The sequence below is a fragment of the Anabrus simplex genome, chromosome 12, assembly GCF_040414725.1.
Source record: "Anabrus simplex isolate iqAnaSimp1 chromosome 12, ASM4041472v1, whole genome shotgun sequence".
Lineage (NCBI taxonomy): Eukaryota > Metazoa > Arthropoda > Insecta > Orthoptera > Tettigoniidae > Anabrus > Anabrus simplex.
In genome coordinates this window covers 1,606,535-1,631,155 of record NC_090276.1, presented here as the reverse complement: position 1 = coordinate 1,631,155, position 24,621 = coordinate 1,606,535, and the positions used below count along the sequence as shown (strand labels likewise).

Sequence of the window (24,621 nt, the reverse complement as noted above, 5' to 3'; positions counted from 1 at the left end):
GTCTGCGTAGTACCACTTTATGAGAACCACCATTAGTAGAACACCATCGTTCTTCTTTAGGGGCCGGTGACCTGTGGACCCACTGACTGTTTTGTTTCACGATCATTTTTTCATCATCATTCGTTTCAGATTGTAGTCAGTAGATATATTTAAGTTTCGTTTCGTTCACCCCGTACCATTAGGGCCCATGACCTAGCTGTTAGACAAACATCATCGAAAGGCATAAAGCAGTGCCAGTCCCCAGACTGAAGACGTTCGGGAGTTAGGATGGTGGCAGTAGCAGGCGCTCCATTAGCCTTGTTATGACGTGAGAACCAAGTGAATCTGGATCACCTTTACCGGCACCACTTTCACGTCGTGATCCACTTTTCTACGCTTAAGTTCATTCAACGGCTCAATGCTAATGTTGCTGATGAACGGAACCTTTTATTTCTACGCCCTTCATGGCTTCTCCCTTTCTTTTGCCGATTCCTTAATTTTTTGAAGTGTCGGACCCCTTCTGGTTAGAGGATGGTTGTCCAGGGTGACTTCATCTGAAAACAATAATCGCCATCGTGTAGCTATTGCCGTTTCAGAAGATAATATCTTATAATGTCAATTAAACATTCAGACCAAGATGGCCGACCTCGACTTTCCAGACCAAGAGAAGACGAGTGTCCTTGTTCTAGCATCCAGTCACGGTTCTTACCGCAACGGGACGTTCAGTACTGAAACTGCCAAGCTTTGTTCTTTGATTAATTGATTCGAGTGTCGTCAACGCTATCAGTTAATGTCCTTTACATTCTGGGGTCTCAGGTTCGATAAGGGAAGGTAAAATCCATTTCTCTTCCTTCGACAGTAGATAGAGCAATTCTTTAGTTTCCCTCTTTATCATCCTTAGAGGATATTTGGACGACGTGTCCAACAAGTAGTGTATAAGGGGTGGAACAGAGGTCTTTTCGCTGCGTGACAGACGAATCACCATCACCATTGTGCACAGGTTTGGAATTTAAAGCTAAACTTTTGAAACGTGATTCACTGATAAAGAATTGTGAATGTATCAAGTTTCGTTTAGTGTCAAGTGTGGGGTACCGTTCGAAACTATTGCTACAACATTGCACATACACATTACCCCACGGATAATCTTTTCCAAGTTTTAACGAAAATTTCCTCTATATTGCAACTTTCCTATTTCGTCTGTTGAACGATTCAAAACCCCAGTATCTATCCTCTCCTCTTCTCATGATGGACTTCTACACTCTCAATAACTATGCATCGTTTAACAACATATAACCGTTCCTTTGTCCGGCTCCATGGCTAAATGGTTAGCGTGCTGGCCTTTGGTCACAGAGATCCCGGGCTCGACTCCCGGCAGAGTCAGGAATTTTAACCATAATTGGTTAATTTCGCTGGCCCGGGGAATGGATGTATGTGACGTCTTCATCATCATTTCATCCTCATCACGACGCGCAGGTCGCGTACGGACGTGAAGACCTGCACCTGGCGAGCCGAAGATGTCCTCGGACACTCTCGGCACTAAAAGCCATATGTAATTTCACTTTTTTTTACCGCTCCTTTCAAGTGTCTGCTGCACTTAGTGTCAGCCTCTTGTAAGCGCTTCAGTGAGTGTGGTTAGGATTTTCGATTATTTAATTATCATGTCTATTCATTATTTGTGGTTAAGTGTAAGAGAGGGCCGTGAGCCAAATACGACAGTTTATGTATTGTTCTGGGTGATTTCCGACAAACGAGTAGTGGGCTGGGAATACGTAGACGAGCTGCTTGTCTAAGCGGTATGTCACTGGAAAGATGGCATTAGTAGCAGAATAATCTTGAATGGAGCTTTTAAAAGTAGGAAGGATCATAATATGAAGAGAAAGTTGAAATTCAAAAGGACAAACTGGATCAAATATTCATTTTTATGAAGAGGAATTAGGAATTTAAGACGGGTGGTATTCGATAAATTTCCAAGTTCTTTGAAGTCATAGAAGTGATGGGGAACCTGCCAAGTGGAGTGGAGAGGTCTCGTTAGTGCTATGTGGGAAAGTGAGCGTCCACTCTCTGTGTACACACTACTGATCTTGTTTCAAAGAGCTGTCCATAATAAAAAAGCTAACCGTCTTTTATCTAACATGCGTGCATGCTTTTTTCAATGTGATTATGAATCGTGAAAATCAAAACAGTTGGCGACGAGGATGGCACATTGAAGATTGTTTTCCGTGGTTTCCCATTTTCACACCAGGCAAATGCTGGAGCTGTACGGCTGCTACCTTCCCATTCCCATCCTTTGTCGCCGAATGTGTTAGTGCGACGTTATGCAAGAAGCCACGCGTGTCAAATGAAAAACATTTTATTCTCGAGAAGCCAACCAAGCTCTATCTCATCCATTCAATGCGTTACGCTCTCAATGCATTAAATGTCGCTTGTGCCAGGTCAAGTACTTTTACGTGATAAAAATGACTACAACCGGACTTTTTATTTATTTATTTGTCATAAGTCTGTACAGAATTCTCCTCCATTTTCACAGACACTATACGTAGGTGTACATAAATGCCTGAATGAGGTTTTTTAAATGAATGATTCCGTGACCGAATTAAATTGTCATGCATGCATGAATAAATGATTGAATAAAAATGACTATAGGGAGCTACCCTGCCATTGAGTAGTTCGTGACGTAGCTCAAGTTATCTGAGGCTACGGGTGCGAGTTGTGACGAATTCGTCAGAACATGCACGAGAGCGTTCAAACCTGCGCCTGTTTTGGGTATTTTCGTGCGTTGAATTTCGAATGATTTCGTTATTTCACCATGGAGTACGATAGATTCATCAGTCTTGTCTACGAGAACACGTGTTTATGGGATATATAACTTCGTGTGGCTATTGCTAGCGGAGTGCAGCCCTTGTAAGGCTGACCCTCCGTTGAGGGTGGGCGGCATCTGCCATGTGTAGGTAACTGCGAGGATAGTGTTAGGTGTCGCGTGTGAGTTGCAGGGATGTTGGGGACAGCACAAACACCAAACACCCAGTCGCCGAGCCAAGGGAATTAAGCATTTAATCTCCGACCCGACCGGAATTCGAACCCGGTACCCTCTCGACCAAAGGCCATTTTAGCCATGGAGCCGGACTTTGTGGGATATGAGAGACACAAATTATCGTAACAGAGATATTTCTTGGCAAAAGTGGGGGGGGGGGGGGGGAAATTGCTACAGAACTAAACACTAGCAGTTTATGTTGATGTGAGTTTTACATTAATTAGGTACATAAACAATTAGACTTAATTTTTACATTTTTTCATCAAGAACATGACTTGTAGAACTATAGATTATTACAGTGGGTTGTACTGAAACGGAATTTCACCTAACAAAATAATTTTTCAAGGTTTCTCTAGCCTCATTCGCGCTTCTTCCGTGTCCACCTCAGGAATATCAAGGGAAGTAACAGGATTATGTGATGCTAAAGACAAACGCATTCAACTACTATGTCTACTTTATCTGGATCTTGGCTGCCAGAATGCCAAAGGCACATCGCCTAGCGCTTGATAGTCTATAACTGAAAATCCGTTCTTCAGTAGTAAGTCTTTCAACAAATAAGTTTTTAGAGGATAGACATCATCACCCAACAGAACATAGCATGTTGACATTCTCTAAAGTGTTTGCTTCAAACCGTTGATAAACAACTTCAATAACAATGAACTTGTAATTTGCATCAGATATTCCCTGCAATAGAACAGAAAGACCGGGCTCGATAGCTACAGTCGCTTAAGTGCAGCCAGTATCCAGTATTCGGGAGATAGTGGGTTCGAACCCCATTGTCGGCAGCCCTGAAGATGGTTTTCCGTGGTTTCCCATTTTCACACCAGGCAAATGCTGGGGATGTACCTTAATTAAGGCCACGGCCGCTTCCTTCCCAGTCCTAGCACTTTCCTATCCCATCGTCGCCGTAAGACGTATCTGTGTCGGTGCGACGTAAGCCAATAGCAAAGAACAGAAAGATAACCTTTATAGTTGAACTATATCGACCGTGTTTGTTTGGGGCATTTCATGCGAATGTTTCCCGTCTATGCAACCGATGCAGCTGGGGAAATTGCATTTGTTGTAGAAGTCACTCGCCATGGTTTTCCATTCCTCTGCAGTAGGCAAAAACATATCGTCGCTGGGGAAAGGAAAGCTCGTAACTCCTTCGGAGTAAAGTTTACAGAAGAAGCGGCATTTCATTGCTTAATGGTAGCCCAATTATTCGACCAGTGGAGTCTTCTCTTCCCTTCTCAGGCAACGCGGCAAGCCTTCCCAACGTAGATGGAGAAACGTGGTTTTCTCGTGAGTGGAATTACGAGATTTTCATTGACTAGCAACGGTATGTATATCACAGAAGCACTCCCTTATAGCTTGGCATGTTCCCCGTAGCATTCTGTAGGAGAAGCTTAGTGCTCGAAATGACATCCCAGTTGAGAGAAATCTGAAGAAAGAAACAACTACTACATAATAAATCAGCATATCCATTAAAAACATTAACATAACACTAGGTTACAATTAAAAGCATTGATTTTTTTTCTTCACTAATTTCAGGCGAAGCAGCCAAAACTATGTGGCGAGGTTTGAGGGTCACGTTTGGCAAGGAATTGAGCAAGAATCCTAAAAAGAAGGGGAAGGAGGAATCGTCCAAGAGTCTAAGTGGGCCCATTTCAAAAGCATGGAGGTTTTCAAGGACCATTTCAAAGAGTACATTTGCAGGGTAATATCCCGAGCGAGACAACATTCAACAGAATTCAACTAGGCCTACTACTTTTTCCCCTGATCCTTCTGAAAACGAACCAGAATCAGAAACAAAAACTGTCAATCACCTTAGAACACAAGGAATGAAACTTCGCCACCACAGAAATTTGTTGCTCCTCAGAAAAAAAAGTTGCCAAGATGAATGATGCCACTGCGGTTAAAAAATTGATGATGCTCGAAGAACAAAAATTACAAATGTCAAGGAAAGGAAACGAAGACCCGGACTATCATTTTGTGTTGAGTGTACTGCCGTATTTGAGGAAAGTAGCAGAAGAAAGAAAAATGTTTGTGGGGACTAAACTCCAACAAGTGTTTTGCGAAGAGGGGGTTCAGAGATCAGCATCAAGTGTAACACCATGTGGTTCATCGACGAGTGATAGTTGGAAACTTCACTGAGCAGGAGGACCTTGCTTCGTTCCTTTCAAGTGTAACGCCTAACTACATCAATTGAAAATGCAAGTGCTATTTGCTGCGTATTTTATTTCAGTTGTTTGTCTTTTCATTTATATTTCAAATAAATAAAAAATAATAAAAATGAAATTTATGAATATTTGGATTTTCCATTGAAGTCAAGAATTGAATACGTTGTTTAACTTTTTCTTATCTTAAAGTTGTTCTTTTACCGAAATACTTTTACGAAAATTGGAGAACATTGTGATGCTTGTTTCTATCCCCTCCACTAGGTATTCAAATGTTGCTAGTCTCATCCTGAAATACTTCAAAAACTTTTCCGGTTGGTCCCACATATCTTAAAATGACATTTGAAACCCTTCCTTTGTCGTCTCTTCTAGAAAATAACTGCTTGACACGCTCCGTTTTTCCACAATTTAACGACAATAACTTAATTAACGGACTTTCAAGAAAATAAAATTCATCAAGTTCGTCCATTCGCTGGGCAGCAGAGAAACGTACTATCAGCATATCAGAAAACGCGTCTTGTACTCGTCAGAACTCGCATCCATAGCCTGGCGCGCTATTCGCCGCATTGCTTATTCCAGTACTTCAGGCAACGTGCAAAAGAACATCTTCAAACTCTAAGGGAAATGTGGCGGTGGTGATTATTGTTTTAAGAGGAAGTAACAATAGTCAGAGAGAAAAGATGGAGCGATCCAACAATTCGAAAAATAAAGGTGTCGGCCAAAGGAAGATAAGGGCCACGAAGGGCGTGAAAATGAAAGACTCCCTAGGACTCCATACGTAATAATGTCGAGGTCAGAAAAGAACAAGAGTTGACCAAGGAAGGTCGGATAAGATAGATGAGAGTGAGGAGCCTGACACCATTAAGTGGAAGTAATGCCAGGACTCAGCTAAGTGCCCCGTAATCGCCAACCCACATTCCCAAGTTAAGAGCCCTTTCTTCGCATCTTTACGACAGGTAGGGGATACCACCCCCACCCACAGGGGGAAGAGACGACGGAAGGAGTTACGAAAATTGTAGTGTTATTATTGATTTAAGGGGAATACAAGATGATAATCAGCCCTTCTCAGAGAGTAGGTACGAAGTGCACGCTGCGACGTGAAACTGAATTAACATGTGATCTGCATGACGAGCAATATTACTGTACAGTTATTTCGATATAGTTTTCACTTGTGCCCATTGTGGGTCGCCCATTCTTAACTGTCATCATAGGAGAAAGAGGAGGAGGTCGACTGCTCGTTGAACATAGCTATTTATAAAGGGGGAATGAAAGACTCACTAGGCCTCGTGACCTTTTACATAATCGGTTCAATTTCCGTTTCAGTCAACTGATGTCTAAAAATGGAAACTAAATCTGAAAAGTGGCGGCCATCATTTTTCAGTGTTACTGTTCATGCAAACAAGACTTACCCGTATGGGCTTCGCTTCTTGAAACAACGCCAAATTAATTAAAGAAATTATTTTCCAAATTCACGCCATTTTGTTAATTTTTTATTGAAATATCCGGCTCCATGGCAAAATGGTGAGCGTGCTGGTCTTTGGTCAGCGGTCCCTGGTTCGATTCCCAGCAGGGTCGGGAATTTTAGCCATCATAGGTTAATTCCGCTGGCACGGGGGCTGGGTGTAGGTATCGTGTCCATCGTCCTTGGACACTCCCGGCACTAAAAGCCATGCGCCATTTCATTTCATTATTGAAATACTGTTTTCCATGTCACATTATTTGTGATAGTGCAATGAAAAGAGATCAAGTTCACACAAATTCGAAGAATAGCACGGAAATACAAGAAAACTATTTTGTCCAAAATAAATGGTTGAGATCAGCGTGCGAGGACGAGGCACTCCTTATATTCGTGTCTCTTTTTTTTTTTTTTTTTTTTTTTTTTTTTTTAAGAAATTGAGTAACTAATTGCAACTCTTCTTCACTCATTCGAAGGAAGTATGACGTACTAGCTTCACATGAAAGCTGTCTTCGTTTATACCAATTTTTACACCCATTTCGATTTTTTTCTCTTCGGTTTGTCGAAAGATAAAATAACGGAAATTGTTCAGTCGTGAAATGATTGAAACTACTGCACAACAGTAAATGTCTCACGCGATGTCGTCCACGACGTAGAGGATGTAACGTGCAGGTACACCCGGCAGTCCAACAGCCTGGACGTGATCACGAATCTACATTATAATTTGTTGTTGAGTATGGCAAAACGTACCCATTGCTAGTACCGCTGCCCTCGTTTCATGCTTTACATTTTGGGATGTGCCAGCGGTCAAGATCTGGATCGACTGTTCCTTAAACTGTAGATTTAGCCCCGGTTTCGAGTCCCGAGCCATAGGAACTACGCTGACCATTCAACCAAGGAGGTGCCCATACGACGAGAGAACAGATTAGTGTGTTGAGAGTGCAATGGCTGATCTGCACGAGCCACTAGACAATGTTCAGCTTCTTAGTTGCTGCCTTTCAATATGTAGGTGTGTTCAATCCTCAAGAGCTCTAGGCGTGAAAATGAAAGACTACATATGCTGTCGGGGTCGCAAGAGGGCGAGGAGCAAATAAGTGGAAGTAATTCTACACTCCGTCGTAAAGCCATCGTCTGTACCATCGGTACCTTTCGCTGGAGTTTGTTTAATAATAACATATCTTCACATATGTTTCACTCTCTTTGACAGGAGCTACTGCGGCTTTTGAAAATAAAACGACCGAGCCAGTTGGCCGTGTAGCCTTGAAGAGGGTTTTCCGTGCTTTCGCCATTTTCACACGAAGCGCCTTAATTAAGACCACGGCCGCTTCCTTCCCGCTCCTAGCCATAACACCTATCTGTGGCGTAAAGCAAAATTGTAAAAAATAAATAAAACGAAGTTAAAGGAATGAAATCCTTCTCGTCAAACATTTGTAAGTAATGTGTACCTATTTCATGATTCCTCTACTTACTTTTGTGGAGGTGGTATGGTGAAGGGTGGCTCAGAATGATTCATAGTAATATTGGGGAAAATACGCGATGAAAATGTTCCATTTCGCGTTTGTCCTGTTGTCACACACCTATTTCGCGTTCTACGATGAAAATGTGAAAACAGCCGGTGACAGTAACTCGCCCATTTATAGCATGGTCGTGAACGGTATGAAATTAGATTTTGGCCACTACCTCAGGCTCGTGATTTAGGCACGAACACAAGTTTCAAATGTTAGGCTAGTAGTTGTTTCCGTCATAATGTTCATTTGTACGTGTTAACCCAGATTTCACCTATCATGATACAATTACTATATGTACTGTTGGTAAAGTATACTGTGATTGGAGGCTCATTCTCTTTTTATGCTTACAGTTAAAATTAAATGAAACACTTAAATATTAAAATTCTACGCAACAGGAAAAGTGCTGTTGCTGTTGAGTTGTTTTAAGATTAAACACAACCCTACTCTTTACAGATACAAGCTAATTATTTCGTGTGCATCTGTAACTGTTACTTGCTGTGGGAGAGCATAGCACTTAGGAGTACGATAGCAAACTTTTTAAAACATCGCTGATCTGCTGTCGCGCAGGTGGCACAATAGTTACCTCATTTTGTCCTCTTGAATTCGAAATTTATCTTCATTTTATATGGTCTTTTCTTCTTTTAAAAACTCCACTCAAACTTTTTCTACACGTGAGATTGCATATGTCTCAAATTATTCATGGATGGATGGAGTAGCCTATTAAGAAGTTACTGTTTATAAACTGTTAGTATTTATTGTAAGAAGTTCTTGGTTCTAACAATAAGGAACAAAAAAATGACTGCGTCAAATTACATTACGCGAATTGTTTTGAAGTTTGCGATTCTGCTGAATAAAGGAACACTTCCTTGTTTTCCCGGTTAGGTTTGTAGACTACAAAATAGTAGGAAGGAGTTTGACGATTATTTGTAATTTAATATTTAATTCGTTTTTATTACAAACTCAACTGCAGGCCTTGATAGCGTGAAATATCTGAAGTCAATTTCATCACAAGTCGGAAGTGTGGCTGAACTGCACCTTTCGCTTGGTCAATGCCTGGAACGATATCGCATCATTCAGAAGAAGTTTCCGTTCCCGACGAAAATTGTTGTAACCTAGGCACAAATATGTACTCCTTGTCTGATAGTAAGAGATGCATTGTTTGCTACCTCACTCAACATTAAATACAATACATAACCTCAAATCTATCAGCTGATCGGAACAATGTACATTAAACTTACATCAGATACACATCGGTGCATATTTAAGGACAATCTGTTTACTTTCCTATTAACATTTGAATTACTTTATGGACGTTGTGATGAAAGTGCGATGTAATCAATGTGCACACAGATTACTTTAAAAATGCGCCTATTTCTTAATTTTCTTGCTCGAGGTAATCTCAAGTACCGGTATACTTGCATAATTAGGATGCCTCACCATTAGTTACAGTAGGTGGCGTGGGGTCCAAAGCGGTCTCAGACAGTGGTTAGCGGTTCGAGCCCTCTGCTCGGTATTCATATCAACTGATGGCGATTCGCCCGTCGGATGGAGACGTTAAATCTTGTTACTCGACAGGAGTACCTACCTCATCGCTCATTCTCGGCACATAGGAACGGTCACGCTATTGAAAAAGACAACCTTACAGTAGGCCTACGTATTGCTAGGCTGTGTTGTTAAGAAAGGCAATGCTAACTTAGAATGTCATTGGTAAGTATGAGTGAGGATTCCTGTCGATTTATCTCAGTTGTTAAATTAAGACAACTTCGTGAAATATGACCTTTAATTTAAAAGTAAAGGGGAACTTCAAGATTTTGCTTCCTTTGCTATTCAAATTTGTAATGAAGTTCCTGCATTGTAATTGCTTTCAGTTGCTGGTTGTTTCAACTGCTCGGTTCGTACTGAGCGACTTTCTACCTGCCAAGAAATAAAACAAGTAGTTATTATTTAGAAATGTTGATGTTAAACTAAAACAGAATCTGAGCGAGTTGGCTGTGCAGCCCTGGTTCACACCAGGGAAATGCTCGGCCGGAAGTATCCTACTCCTTCCTGTCGTTCGGCCTTCCATGTTTCAGTGCAACGTTAAGAAAATATCGAAATAATTTCCTGTTTCCTCGCGGAAATAAGCTCCAGGAATATCGGCCAATCGGCTTTTATTTACAGATTAACGTCTTGTTTAATCCAGCCTTTGTGGATGTTACTGCTAAGGTAGAAAACTGTTCTTTCGAAAGAGTTTACAAAAGGACAGGTAGTGTAAACGTTGTTCTTAAGGGACCCGGAAAATATGAAAAGATCGCAAAATATATGTTTGTTTTTATTGCAATAGAATATCCTGGTTTGTTACGTGCGTGTAATGTTCTTTAAAAGTATTTAACAGGACTGCGCGTTGTAATTTTACATCACTTTTTCTTAAAACTACATTTTCCTTTGTGTAGGGACGCTTTTTGAAAAACTAATAAGACTTAGAAAGCTGCAATGCAGATAATATATTTACGAAGTAGTAATGAACGCTGGTAAGCAAAATTATGTGATTAGATCGAATTATGTTTACTTTAGAGAAATGTTGCCAGATGTACTCACACTGATGTTGTTGGCTGACTCCTGCGGCACGGAACACCACGAAGCTCACGATGGCTGCCAACATGTGAACTGCCTGCATGATCTGCCCGCTGCCAGGTTGGTGCTTGGGCAACTGAGAAAGTGAGGTGACTCGCCCGTTCTCCTCTGTGATACCCTTCTTACACAACCTGCAGTGGGAGGGGCACTAGTGCCGGAACACTTCCACGTTCTTGTGGTCTTTGGTTCAGACTGGGTGTGTGTCATTCCATCCTCACAGACCTGCACTAGCCTACAATTTAGGTACCTTATTACTTTCTTGTTTGTTGTCCGACTCGTTGGCTGAATAGTCAGTGTACTGACCTTCGGTTCACAGGGTCCCGGGTTCGATTGCCGGCCAGGTCGGGGATTTTAATCACTCCTGATTAATTCTTCTGGCTCGGGGACTGGGTGTTTGTGTCCGTCCCTCCATATAGGGTTGGCGTCAGGAAGGGCACCCGGGCATTAAACAGGGCATAATCCACATGTGCGACCCCACAGGTGTGGGAAAATCGCTAGAAAAGGAAGAAGAAGAAGATTACTTGTTTGTTGAGTTTTGAGTCCGAAGGCTGATTGTCAGCTCCTCCAGCAGAAGTACACCAGGGAAATGAGGAGTGAGGTTGTTCCCGTTGCTTTCCTCGCTGAAATAGAAGGTGCTATTACATATCAGTCTGTCAAGCCCATTGAAACCGACCCTATGAGTGACATTTTCACACCATTGATCATTACTGACATCGCTCATACCTCGACCACTTTCATACTGACAGGCCCATGTCCCAGCCCCTAGGTCTCGTCAAGTTAATAACACAAAGTATTTTGCCCTAGTCAATGCGCTCTGAAATAAAAATATGTTTTCCATGAAAAAATTTGGATAATTTTTGTAAGTCTTCTTGAAGTGCAGTGAGCACTTGTGGTTACTTTCAGAAATGTGATGTTAGTCGACAGCCGAGTGGTGCCGCCATAAAAAGACTCCCTTAACACAGACGTAGTGTTATAGCCTACGCTACTGGAAGAGGTGAAAACATGTTTTTAAAATTACTTTTCACGTAGTCTTTACTCTTAATCTTGCACTGACACATCTTTAAGCTCTCTTCAATGTTAACCGTATGCGTCACGATTCGACCGCGGTACTTTTAGAATAGAAGACGAACACCACTCGGAACGTGGAAGCCCCAGTGTGCTCCTGAGATATGAGCAGGTTCGGGTCAACACAGAAAGCAGCGTTCATTCCTGAAAGAGTCAACTTAAGTGTGGACTTGCCATTTGCATTGTCGGTAAACTATGTTCAATGTCAGCACTTTACAAATACTGTAGAACTAAGAAATAATGTAATCTCGTTATGATGAAGCGTAAATTCAAAGGTATTTCTTACCAAGCGGAGTGAGTAGCTCGGACAGTAGAGGTCAATTTGGCGTGAGCTGCTGCAGGACAAAATTCTGGCACCTTGGCGTCTCCGGAAACCGTAATAGTAGTTAATTAGACGTAAAATCAATAACATCACATTTATTATTCATGTTGATATTCGACAGTCAGTGGACCAGTTACCGCCTGTCGCTGGTAGGAAGTCTTCGTTCATTGATTTATCTTGCTGGATCTTCCGATTGGAATCGCTCTCAGATCACGCCAGATTCGCTTCACGTCTCACTAACTACTTTTACTGTTTTCGGAGACGCCGAGGTGCCGGAATTTCGTCCCACTTTTACGTGCCGGTAAGTGTACCGACACGGGGCTGGACTGAGCCAGTCAGAACCAACCGGAACAAGTAGAAGACATTGGTGCGATCATTATTAAACTGTACTCTTAGAAGATGTTCGCGGACCGCAGGATATCAGATGTAGGTACGAAGGTGGCACGGGCTAGCAGGGCACGAGTTTGCAGACTGCTGGAGTGTCCGAGGCCAAGTGATTTGACTCCCGTAGGCGACCTGCGCGTCGTGATGAACATGAAATAATGATGATGACGACGTACCAGGGAAATTAACCTATTATAGTTAAAATTCCAGTCCCTGCCGGGAATCGAAGCCGGGGCGTACCAGGGAAATTAACCTATTATGGTTAAAATCCGGTCCCAGCCGGGGCCCCTGTGACCAAACACCAGCACTCTAAGCCGGATACAACGAGACATGTGTTTCATCTTCACTGGACCTTTTGTCACCACTTTACTTCATGCATCATTAGGTAAATGACTTGATGCAAGTGTAATGGATAACTTGAAAATAATTCTCTAAACCCATCGAGCTCCATTAGTATATGTTATGTACGGACTTCAGTTGGTGGTCGTATCAGTTATTATTTATGTGTTGTCTTGTGAAACAAAACATATGAGGTTATGTATACCACCACCTCCCCTATCCTACCGGCCAACATTCTGATCGTGAAAATGTTTTCGACCAACGGGATTCGAATCGGCTAACTTGAGTGTCAGTCAACGCCTGAACGACCCGGCAGACTAGTTGCTAGGTAATATAGTGTAAAGTTTAAAAACCGGACGAATTCGTATCCAGTGGTTTATTTATTTATTATTTATTTACATATTTTACGCCCACATTGGAGCACTGAAATCAATACATTTGAGTTAATTTCTTTTTTTTCTTCTCCCAGAACTTTCTCATCCTCTCCGACCTGGAAGCCCTTTGTGTCTCCGATATAGTATATTGTTTCCGTTCAACTGTTTTTAGTTTGAGACTTATGCTTTTGTTCTTCAAAATCCTCTTCTCTTTTCTGCTTTGATTTGTTGCCGAGTTATACCCAATTCTTCGAAATCATCCTGAACTTCTTTGAACCAATTATTATTGATTTTATTCTTCTAAAAGTAATCGAATAGTTGTTTCTATATCCTGGTGTCTGGTAATCTTGATATGTGACAGAAAAAGGAAATTCTTCTTTTACGCATTGTAGATGATATTGATTCACATTCATGATACACAATGTTGTTGGGCAACAATCTCCACTGTCCATCAACTTGGTGTTTTTTATTAATAATTGTTCTAAGAATTCTTCTCTCAGTTTTCTGTAATTTGTCTGTTGTAGAGATTTTTTTAATAGGTTGGCCAGTTAAGTCTTTGTGCTTGTTTAAATTTATTTGTTCTGTGTTCTATTGCTTGTTTTTCATTTGTGTTCCATGTTATTATTTCCCCAAGATATTTGAATTTCTGAACAATTTTAATCTCTTTATTACTGTTCAGTTGAATAACTGGTAAATCAACTTTAAAAGTTGGCATCATTTCTGTTTTTTCAAATGAAATTTGTAATTCCATTTTTTAGCTATAATTTCTAGTTGTTCAATTTGAAATTTAGCCTCCTCTATTGTATTTGTAAGTAATGCTAAATCGTCCGCAAAAGCAAGGCAGCTGAGTTTAGTATTTCTATCGATCTTGACAGTTGGTTGGCATTTCTTGTTCCATTCACGCATAACCTTCTCCAATGCACAATTAAATAACAATGGTGAAAGTCCGTCTCCTTGTCGAAGTCCAGTTCTTATAGTGAATGATTCTGATAATTCACCTCTAAATTAAACTTTTGCCTTCGTATTTTTAAAAGTCATACTAATGAGGTTAACAAGTTTTTGGTGTAAGCCAAATTCTTTACGGCTTTTTAATAATGATTCACGATTAATACTGTCGTATGCTTTTTTAAATCTAGAAACGTGATGACTAGACCCTTACTTCGAACTCTTTGGTGCTTCATTATCCATTTTAAACTAATGATTTGATCAGGACAGCTTCTACCTGGTCGAAATCCTCCCTGATATTCTCCAAGTTCTTGGATTCTTGTGTATATAATCTTGGATAAAATCTTGTATGTAACATCAAGCAAGGATATCCCCCGATAATTATTTAGATCGGAGCGATCACCTTATGCAGCGGGTGGATTATCGCTGTATTCCATTCTTCGGGAAGCTTCTCCGTGTTCCAAATATCAATGAGGTTTTGAATAGTCTGATGATTAGCATTCTTCCATATTTCTGCTACTATTTGATTCTCTCCTGCTGCTTTGTAGTTTTTAAGTGCATTAATTGCTGTTTTCACTTCATTGTAAACTGGTGGTATAATCTTTTGTAGTGGAGTTTTTTTTTTTTTTTTTTTTTTTTTTTTTTTTTTTTTTTGGTTAGGGTCAAATTCTAAATGTTCCACAGGATCCTCACAATTCAGTAACTCTTTAAAGTATTCTGCAAGGTTGTTAGCATTATCCTGATTATTGTGTGTCATTTTTCCATTTTTATTTCTTAACATAAGTGTGGGAGGGGTAAATCTAGATTGGTATTGCTTGAATGTTTTGTAATAGTCTCTTCTTTTATGCTGATTTAATGTTTCCTCTACAGTGTTAAGCATTTCCTTTTGATAATTTCTTTTAATTATCCTAATTTCTTTTACATATTTTTCACTGGCTTGACCCCTTTCCTTAGAAAATCTGTTCTAGTTTGGGTGACGAAGCTATGAGCTTGCATTCGGGAGGTAGTGGGTTCGAACGCCACTGTCGGCAGCCCTGAAGATGGTTTCTATTGGTTCCCATTTTCACATGAGGCTGTACGGTCGCTTTATTCCTACTCCTTGCCGCATCGTCGCCATAAGACCTGTCTGTGTCGGTGCCACGTGAAGAAAATTGTAAAACAAAACACAAAAAGAAGTAGGCTTACTCTACAAAAGCTGTACAATTAACAAGTGCGAGCTTATTTCTCTCGTCCGTCCACTAAAACTTTAGAAGAGAAAATTTTATCTCTAGAGCTAGTTTATGTGCAGCATTACTGGACCCTAGCGCCATTCCTGTGCAACACGTCTCGCTACTAAAGTTGCACAGTGCGTCTTGTAGTAAGTTCTTAAAGCAGTACAGAGTCATCTCTATTTTAAAATAGCTCACATTCTCCACTGCTTGCTAGTCTGACTGTTGAATGCTGTCAACTTTCAGCAAAGAGTCGCTGATAGCAAATACACTCAAATCTATACATAAAGTACAGTGTTAGAGGACTAGATGACCGCCGGGGATCATAATGTGATCGTAGACGGGGGACGTACCAAACTGATCGGGAGTGACCCTCAGCCGTATATCCAGTTGTGTTTTCGATAAGCTCTTGATGATGAGTATTCCTTAATCGTTGATTCTTTCTTTTCTTCTTTAAGATTCCTGAAATGATAGTAATATTAAATAGAGAAGGGAATGAAATGTGCCGTTCTCGAGCTGCCCAAGCAAACGTCACCTGGGTGGTCCATGAAGACGTGAATGCACATGACAACAAAATTATCAGACGAATTCATTGAGAAGGAGCTTGTGGATATCGGGGTGACTGCTGATGATTCAGCTTAGTCCAAGTTATGAGGGGCTCGCTGACAGGAAGATGAGAGATCTTGGATGACGTTCCGGAAATGACGAACGTAATACAACACACCACCACAGGTTCCTGTTGACTGCGGGTCAACGTACAGCAAGGCTTGTGTCCTTCCCCTTTGTGCACCTCCTACCTGTCGTAAGAGGAGGAGGAGCTGCCAACTTGGGAGCGTGGGTTGGCGAGCCAGGCTCCTCACTTTCATCTATTCTATAGGACCTTAGTTAACTTTTGTTCTTTTCCCATCCCGAGGGTATTAGACCATTGGAGACCCAGGGAGTCTTTCATTTTCACGCCCCTCGTGGCCCATCTCTTTTCCCCACCGATTAAGGTTAATACAGGATGGTTGTACTTCCTCTTAAAACAATACTCTTGTCTTTGGCGTACGTTACGCCTATCGTCTCGTTCATTCTTGGACTCCTCGATACAAACTCGCATGACTTCAAAAAGTGTACACCAGACTCCCAAAACAAGAAAGATCCTACGAGTCTTGAACGTCAGATGGCGCCATTGTGTGGTGAAAAGGGAGCTCGGTGTGTGCGGGACTTGAGGACCAAAACAAACCCGAGCGCCACGTCCCGCCTGAGTCCTATCATTCATGTAACATTCAACGAACCAACGAAATCTCGCCATCCGGAATTAATATTGTATCTTTCATTTTAGATTAACACTTCTCTAAACATCGACAGACTAGTCACCGAAAGGCCCGTTCCGCACCAACACATTGAGAAAACTCTTCACAGCAAAGCAAAACTCTAAGCCATATATATAAATGAGCACCTACACACTAAACGCGAAATCTAGTGAAAATAAAATGTAATAGATTACATTTAAAAAGTGTATTTCACGTCTAAAGCAAGACAGACAATAGTGCTGACCATGTTTGTATGATAGAAGAGATGAGAATATAAAAAAAGTACAAACGCAAAGCTGAAAAATGGAGGCGGATTTCAGAAAGAAACATAAACCATCATTATAGGTCTCAACTGGATAGTAGGCATATTAACTGAATATTCGTGTGAGCTTATTTTCAAGCAGTATGAAATATTCACAAATGTATTTTCTGTATGCTAAATGCTATAAATTCCAATAATTCATCATCGTACGAAGAAGATCGGGATTCAGTCACTGACAGTAAAACTAAATCTACAGAACTGATAAAACTAACCTTAGCACTACAGGCGGCATCTTCGAATCACAAGGTGGAGGTTATCGGTATGTAAATGTAAATTTAAAAATGATATAAATGCAGAATTGATCATCTTGTGTGAGTTGAATGACAATGATAGCCATTTTCTCCGTCGAGTATTCTCAGTGTGTCTGTACACGTCACACTTGTTACTCGTAACAAGGGGCTTTGCTCATATTATTGAAAGTGTTCCTATCATCAATGTTATGATAATTCCTTCCCATACATGTTATTGGAAAGCGTCGATAATCACTGTTACGTAATACAGAGTAAGGTGTCCTGACAAGTCTGGGAATTGTAAATTACTGTTAAGTAGGTCTGGTTCTCCGCGCTGTTCTCTAGGTCATCAGGGAGGAAAGTGAACAACAGGGACCTAAGAAACAACTTCACCAACTGGAGAAGCGGTGGTGATACCTGCATCAAATACATTATACTGCGACAACTCTAATATGGTTTGTACATAACTTTATCCAGATAGTTTTAAAGAGGCCTATGCACTGAAGAAGAAATGAACAATATATTCGATGTAATAGAACAGACGCGCACTGACGTGGCATCACAGATGATAAATCAGCTAGCGCCGCCACACACGTCCCACACTCCAGCTCGTACAGGTACAGTTTTTGATTGATTGCGAATATTGAAAATTTGCAGCAACGTTTTTAAAGATAGAGATGACTTGACCGTGTATCACAACACTTGCGTGAGGTACTATTTGACAGATCTCTCTCTGGGCCGCCCCTGCCTGTCGTAAGACGCGACTAAAAAGGGCCCAGGGGATCTGAACTTTGGAGTGTGGATTGGCGACCATGGGGCCCTTACCTGAGTCCTGGTATTGCTTGTGCCAGGCTCCTCCTATCCGGTCCCCTTTGCTCAACTCTTGTTCTTTTCCGACGCCGACGGTATTATACCACTCGAGACCTAGGGAGTATTTCATTTTCATGCCCTTCGTGGCTCTTGTTTTTCTTTGGCCGGTACTTTCATTTTTCGAAGTGTCGGATCCCTTCCATTTTTTCTCTCTGATTAGTGTTATATAGAGGATGGATGTACTTCCTCTTAAAACAATAATAATCACCACGACCAAGTAGAACGAAATTCATCACTGTCTACAAGCTAATATTTAGAAGATTTTCATATGAGCAAATATTATACAATAAATGGTGTAATTACCGGTATGTATTTCGTTTTGTTTTATTGGTAAGTCAGAAAAGGCAGGCTATTCAAGAACGCAAATTCGAACAAAATGTTATAGTAGTTCATGCAAGAAGAATAAGAAACGTTTATCAGGTTTTAATAATGATTCTAACGTAGATAAATACAAATGTTTTTTAAAGTTGCTTTACGTCGCACCGACACAGATAGGTCTTATGGCGACGATGGGACAGGGAAGGGCTAGGAGTGGATATGAAGCGGCCGTGGCCTTAGTTAAGGTACAGTGCCAGCATTTGCCTGGTGTGAAAATGGGAAACCACGGAAAACCATCCTCAGGGCTGCCGACAGTGGGGTTTGAACCTACTATCTTCCGAATACTGGATATTGGCCGCACTTAAGCGAATGCAGCTATCGAGCTCGGTAAAATATTTTGGTTTATACCTGCATATGACGTTCAGAGTATTCCTTATTTTATCAGCATTTCTTGTACGTTCTGTGGAGAAAACTGGGCACAATTGAAATACTGTTACTATGATCGTTGTGGATGAAGGCGGTTGTTTTAAGAGGTGACTAAAGGAAAGCATCCAGGGAATCTCGTGGGCTGGCGACTGACGGTTCCACTTACTTGTGTCAGGCTGCTCACTATCCCGCCTCCCTTGTTACTGAGTTTGTCAGTCCTAGAGAGTCTCGCCCTTCTTGGCCCTTGTCTTTTTTTGTGCCGATATCTTCATTCTTCCAAGTGTCGGACCTTCCTTTCGATTAGTGTTAATAGGGGATGTAATGGCCATCACAGCTTCAATCCCGGCAGAGATCGTCCATGTCGTAGAAAACTCTGGTGACACATTTATCAAAGTCAGCCGCAGATCGCCAACAGAGGTGACCTATGCGACCTCTGTGGGTACAACACATCTACCTGATATTGCTTTCTCATACTTTTGTCCGGCCTCCCTTGGTCAACTCCTGTTTTCTTCCGACTCCAGTGTTTTGCCAAAGTGTCGCACCTCTTCTTGGTCTACGGGATACCGCAAGACTATGAAAGCAGCCTAACGTTAGCCATTTGCAAGTTATTTGAAGTAATTTAAGAAAGGAGTAGACGATCCTCCTGGAGTTAGAAGTCTGTGGCGTCTTCCTTTCACTGACGAAAAGAAGCCCTGCCCCCTCCAGTTCGGACACACTTCCTGTCCACCATGACCCAGCAATGCGCGCCTCTCGCTTAGCAATGTAGATCACCTTGGTACTTGTATGGTGTAATAGATTAGCACTGCGGCTTCATTGCGCTCCTCATGACTAAACCTGGTGATATCTGGCGGCGTCCACCTTCCAATTGGTTTTACGCCACACTGGCACAGGACAGCGGGCGAGCAACGAGTAGAAGACAAGATGAATTCTTGAGAAGTATGTGTGAAAGCGATTAAGAAACAACAATAGGACGAAGTGAGAAAACCAAAAACCGATGTATCACAAAGGACTGACCAGGTGACGAACTCATTATCTCCTGAATACACAACTACGTCGTGCAGCCAGCTCGTTCGGTGGACCAAACTTTGTTGTAATATCGCTAAGACGAAAACCATGCCATCTTCCTCGCGGCGAAAGGGAGCCCACATCCTGGACCACAAACAGATCAAGAAAGAATTACTCAAGTTTCTCACGATGATGATCAAGGTAGACCTTGTGCTCCCTGTATCCGGGTCCAAAATTCCAATTAGTCGCGTGTGACGGCAGCACGCACGGCCCTCACCATGTCGCACCCCAAGAGCCTTCATTGGTCCACGGGACTGGTCAGTGTTTCTTCCTCAAAAAACAGCTTAGTACTCAAGATACGGTACAACTTTCACCTATTCTGGCTAAGAAAGTAACATAAATTGATTAATCACAAGGGTCAGAAAACATAGCGTAACCATCAATGATAATTGACGATATACCAAAATTTAAACATGAAGATTTAGAAGAAGGAAAAGTAAGTTTAGTTAGAAGATATAATGCATCCTGTAATACCTCTGCACTATAAGTACGTATACATGTGATGCTAAACAATGGCAACAGAGTCAGGAGGTATGTCTTCTATCACAGAATTGGGACGTTCCTTGTTGATCGCTAGTGCACTGAGGTAAGGCCATGTCTATGACAACCCAACGCTAATATTATAAGTGTAGTTGTTAGAAAGGAATCGACTTGAAGCTGCTGAAATGTGGATATGGCAGAAAATGACCAGAACGAGCTGGACGGAAAGAAAAGTCAACCTGGAAGTCTTAAGGGAAGTTAAAGAAGAGAGAAGATTTTTAAACGAAATGGAAAACAGGAAATTAAAATGTATTGGACATGTCATCAGACACAATACTTTCATCACAAACATACTTGAAAGGAAAGTGCTGGGAAAGGAAGGGAGAGGAAGACCTAGGATGAAGTATTTAGGTTGTGACAATTACATGGAACTGAAACGAACAGCCAATGAAAGAAAAGAGTGGTTGCTTCGACAAGGCATTAGCCTTTAGAATATTGATTGAGTTGGTCTTGGCGGATGGTATTCATGAGGCAAGACCGACTACAATGTCTCAGACCGGTATATAAAATAACAAAATGGCTGAAGTCATAGGGGATCAGTTGCCGACTGTTCAAGGTTAGGGCGTCGTTTAAATAATTTAAACCTTGGTATGGACCTATTAGATTACTTTCCTCGTGGATCTTCAAGACTAATGTTAAATCTTATTTTCCTACGTCGTACTATATCCATATCATTATCAGGAATCAAGAGTTGGCTATGCGGTTAAGGTCGCGTAGCTGTGAGCTTCATTCGGGCGACAGTGGATTCGAATCCCACCGTCAGCATGGCTTCCCATGTTCACACCTCGGCCGCTACCTTCCCAATCTGCTCCTCCTCGCGTCGCCACTGTATTGGTGCGGCGTTAAACCACTCCTATTGGAGGTGGAAAGATGTTCATCATTGTCCGGTTGGCACACACCACCTTCACATTAAAAAAAATCGATAGTTCGAAAAAGTCATTCACTGATGGATATCCTCGTCTACTTAAATATCGTCCTTCATTAGTACGTTAACTGGAACCAGCTGTTTGTTCTAAAGTCATCAAAATTAGATAGAATTTTGCCCGCAGCACTCGTCTCCCTAGAATAGTCACCACTTTCTGTTCGAAAGAGATATTTCCTAACCAAAAATCATGGTGCGTTATGTTTAACGGTTTGTTTTTTACTTCGAAATTTTTCCCCTTTTATAACCATGATGTATTTCTTCCTTAAAACTTCAGGGAATTTTAGAGTTGAAGTATCCACAACCTAGTACGCAGCACATTCTATTGTGTTTGTCCAACCCTGGTCCCGCTCCCCTACGGGGTCGGGTATGAGGTGAGATGAATCTGTCGTGGCGGGTTTTTATCACCGGATGCCCTTCCTGACGTCAACCTCATCAGAGGAGTTAATGCGATGAAATGAATGACGTGATATATATGACAGTAGGGAGAGGGTGAAACCCGGTGCCGGCACATAGCCTACTCCTATCGAATAGCACCAGGGATCTGCTCAAGGCTTAACGTCTCCATCCGACGCACGAATCACCATCAACAGCGTCCTATGCCCGCACTCCATATGAGCACTGCGGAGAGGTTTGGAATTTAATCCAGGCTTTTGGCACACAATCTAGTGATTATAAATTGTATACCACCACCTCCCTTACCTTGCCAGCCAACATTCTGATGGTGAAAATTCTTTCGACCAACGGGACTCGAACCGGCTAACCGTTTAGACTTCAGCGCCTTAACGATTATGGCCACTAGGCGGGCTACAGCAAAACATTCTATACGCTAAATATTTTAATACATACATTTCTATCACTGCTAGTAAGTAACCCGTTAAAGAGCACTTCACTTTCCGTCTCTCGGTTGTTAGTAGCCAGCATTGAGGACATCAGCCACTAATCTGGCCATTACAGTGAGTGGCAGTTCCCATAGCGTCCACGACATTACTCTTTCAATAATGGAATGCAGTTCTTGATTACTTACATTTGTTTCGTATCGGAAGAGTTCATTTTGCAAGCAACAATCAGTCAGTCACTACTGATCTGCATTTAGGGCAGTTGCCCAGTTGGCAGATTCCCTATCTGTTGATTTCCTAGTCTTTTCTTAAATGATTGCAAAGAAATTGGAAATTTATTGAACATCTCCCTTGCTAAGTTATTCCAATCACTAACTTACCTTCCTATAAATGAATATTTGCCCCAATTTGTCCTCTTGAATTCAAACTTTATCTTCATATTGTGATCTTTCCTACTTTTAAAGACTCCACTCAAACTTATTCGTCTACTGATGTCCTCCCACGCCATCTCTCTGCTGACAGCTCGGAACACACAACTTAATCGAGCAACTCGTCTTCTTTCTCCCAAATCTTCCCAAACCAAACTTAGCAACATTTTTGTAAGGCTACTCTTTTGTCGGAAATCACCCAGAACAAATCGAGCTGCTTTTCTTTGGATTTTTTCCAGTTCTTGAATCAAGTAATCCTGGTGAGGGTTCCATACACTGGAACCATACTCTAGTTGGGGTCTTACAAGAGACTTATATGCCCTCTCCTTTACATCCTTACTACAGCCCCTAAATACCCTCATAACCATGTGCAGAGATCTGAACCCTTTATTAACAATCATATTTATGTGATTACTCCAATGAAGGCCTTTTCTTATATTAACACCTAGATACTTACAATGATCCCCAAAAGGAACTTTCAGCCCATCAACGCAGTAATTAAAACTGAGAGGACTTTTCCTATTTGTGAAACTCACAACCTGACTTTTATCCCCGTTTATCATCATACCATTGCCCACCGTCCATCTCACAACACTATCGAGGTCACCCTGCAGCCGCTCACAATCTTGTAACTTATTTTCCAGTAGTCTTTCATGATCTACCCTATCAAATGCCTTAGATAGGTCAATCGCAATACAGTCCATTTGGCCTCCTGAATCCAAGATATCTGCTATATCTTGCCGAAATCCTACAAGCTGAGCTTCAGTGGAATAACCTTTCCTAAACGCAAACTGCCTTCTGTCAAACCAGTTATTAATTTCGCAAACATGTCTAATTTAATCAGAAAGAATGCTTTCCCAAAGTTTACATACAATGCATGTCAAACTAACTGGCCGGTAATTTTCAGCTTTATGTCTATCACCCTTTCCTTTATACACAAGGGCTACTATAGCAACTCTCCATTCATTTGGTATAGCTCCTTCAACCAAACAATAATCAAATAAGTATTTCAGATATGGTACTATATCCCAACCCATTGCTTTTAGTATATCCCCAGAAATCTGATCAATTCCAGCTGCTTTTCTAGTTTTCAACTTTTGTATCTTATTGTCAATGTCATTGTTATGATAGGTAAATTTTAATACTTCTTTAGTATTACTCACCTCCCCTATCTGGACATCTTCCTTGTAACCACCAATCTTTAGATACTGCTAACTGAATACTTCTGCCTTTTGAAGATCCTCGCATACACACTCCCCTTGTTCATTAATGATTTCTGGAATGCCCTTCTTTGAACCTGTTTCTGTCTTAAAGTACCTACACATACCCTTTCATTTTTCACTAAAATTTGTATGACCACCAATTACGCTTATCCTTAGCTGACTTCTTTGCTAGATTCAATTTCCTAGTAAGTTCATTCAATTTCTCCTTAATTCCATAACCATTTCTAACTCTATTTCGTTCCAACCTGCACCTCCTTCTTAGTCTCTTTACTTCTCTGTTATAATATAGTGGATCCTTACCATTCCTTACCACCTTTAAAGGTACAAACCTATTTTCACATTCCTCAACCATTCCTTTAAACCCAACCCAGAGTCTGTTTACATTTTTATTTACCATTTTCCAGCGATCATAGTTACTTTTCTAAATTCCCTCATGCCTGTTTTATCAGCCATATGGTACTGCCTAATCGTCCTAATTTTAATACCTTCCTTTCTTTCACATTTATTTTTAACTACGACAAAAACAGCTTCGTGATCACTAATACCATCTATTACTTCGGTTTCTCTATAGAGCTCATCTGGTTTTACCAGCACCACGTCCAGAATATTCTTCCCTCTAGTTGGTTCCATCACTTTCTGAATCAGCTGCCCTTCCCATATTAACTTATTTGCCATTTGTTGTTCATGCTTCCTGTCGTTCGCATTACCTTCCCAATTGACATTTGGTAAACTGAGATCACCCGTTACTATCACAGTCCTT

At 41.3% G+C, this 24,621-nt stretch overlaps 1 protein-coding gene across 1 annotated transcript in view; it reads right to left on the bottom strand.

The window, feature by feature from the left end:
• Positions 1–24,621, bottom strand: part of LOC136884386 (suppressor of tumorigenicity 14 protein homolog) — a 75,845-nt gene that overhangs the window by 27,594 nt on the left and 23,630 nt on the right. The window contains exon 3 of the mRNA XM_068229920.1: positions 10,711–10,877. Within this exon, the coding sequence (XP_068086021.1) occupies positions 10,711–10,877 (167 nt within the window). The remainder of the gene's footprint in view (positions 1–10,710; positions 10,878–24,621) is intronic.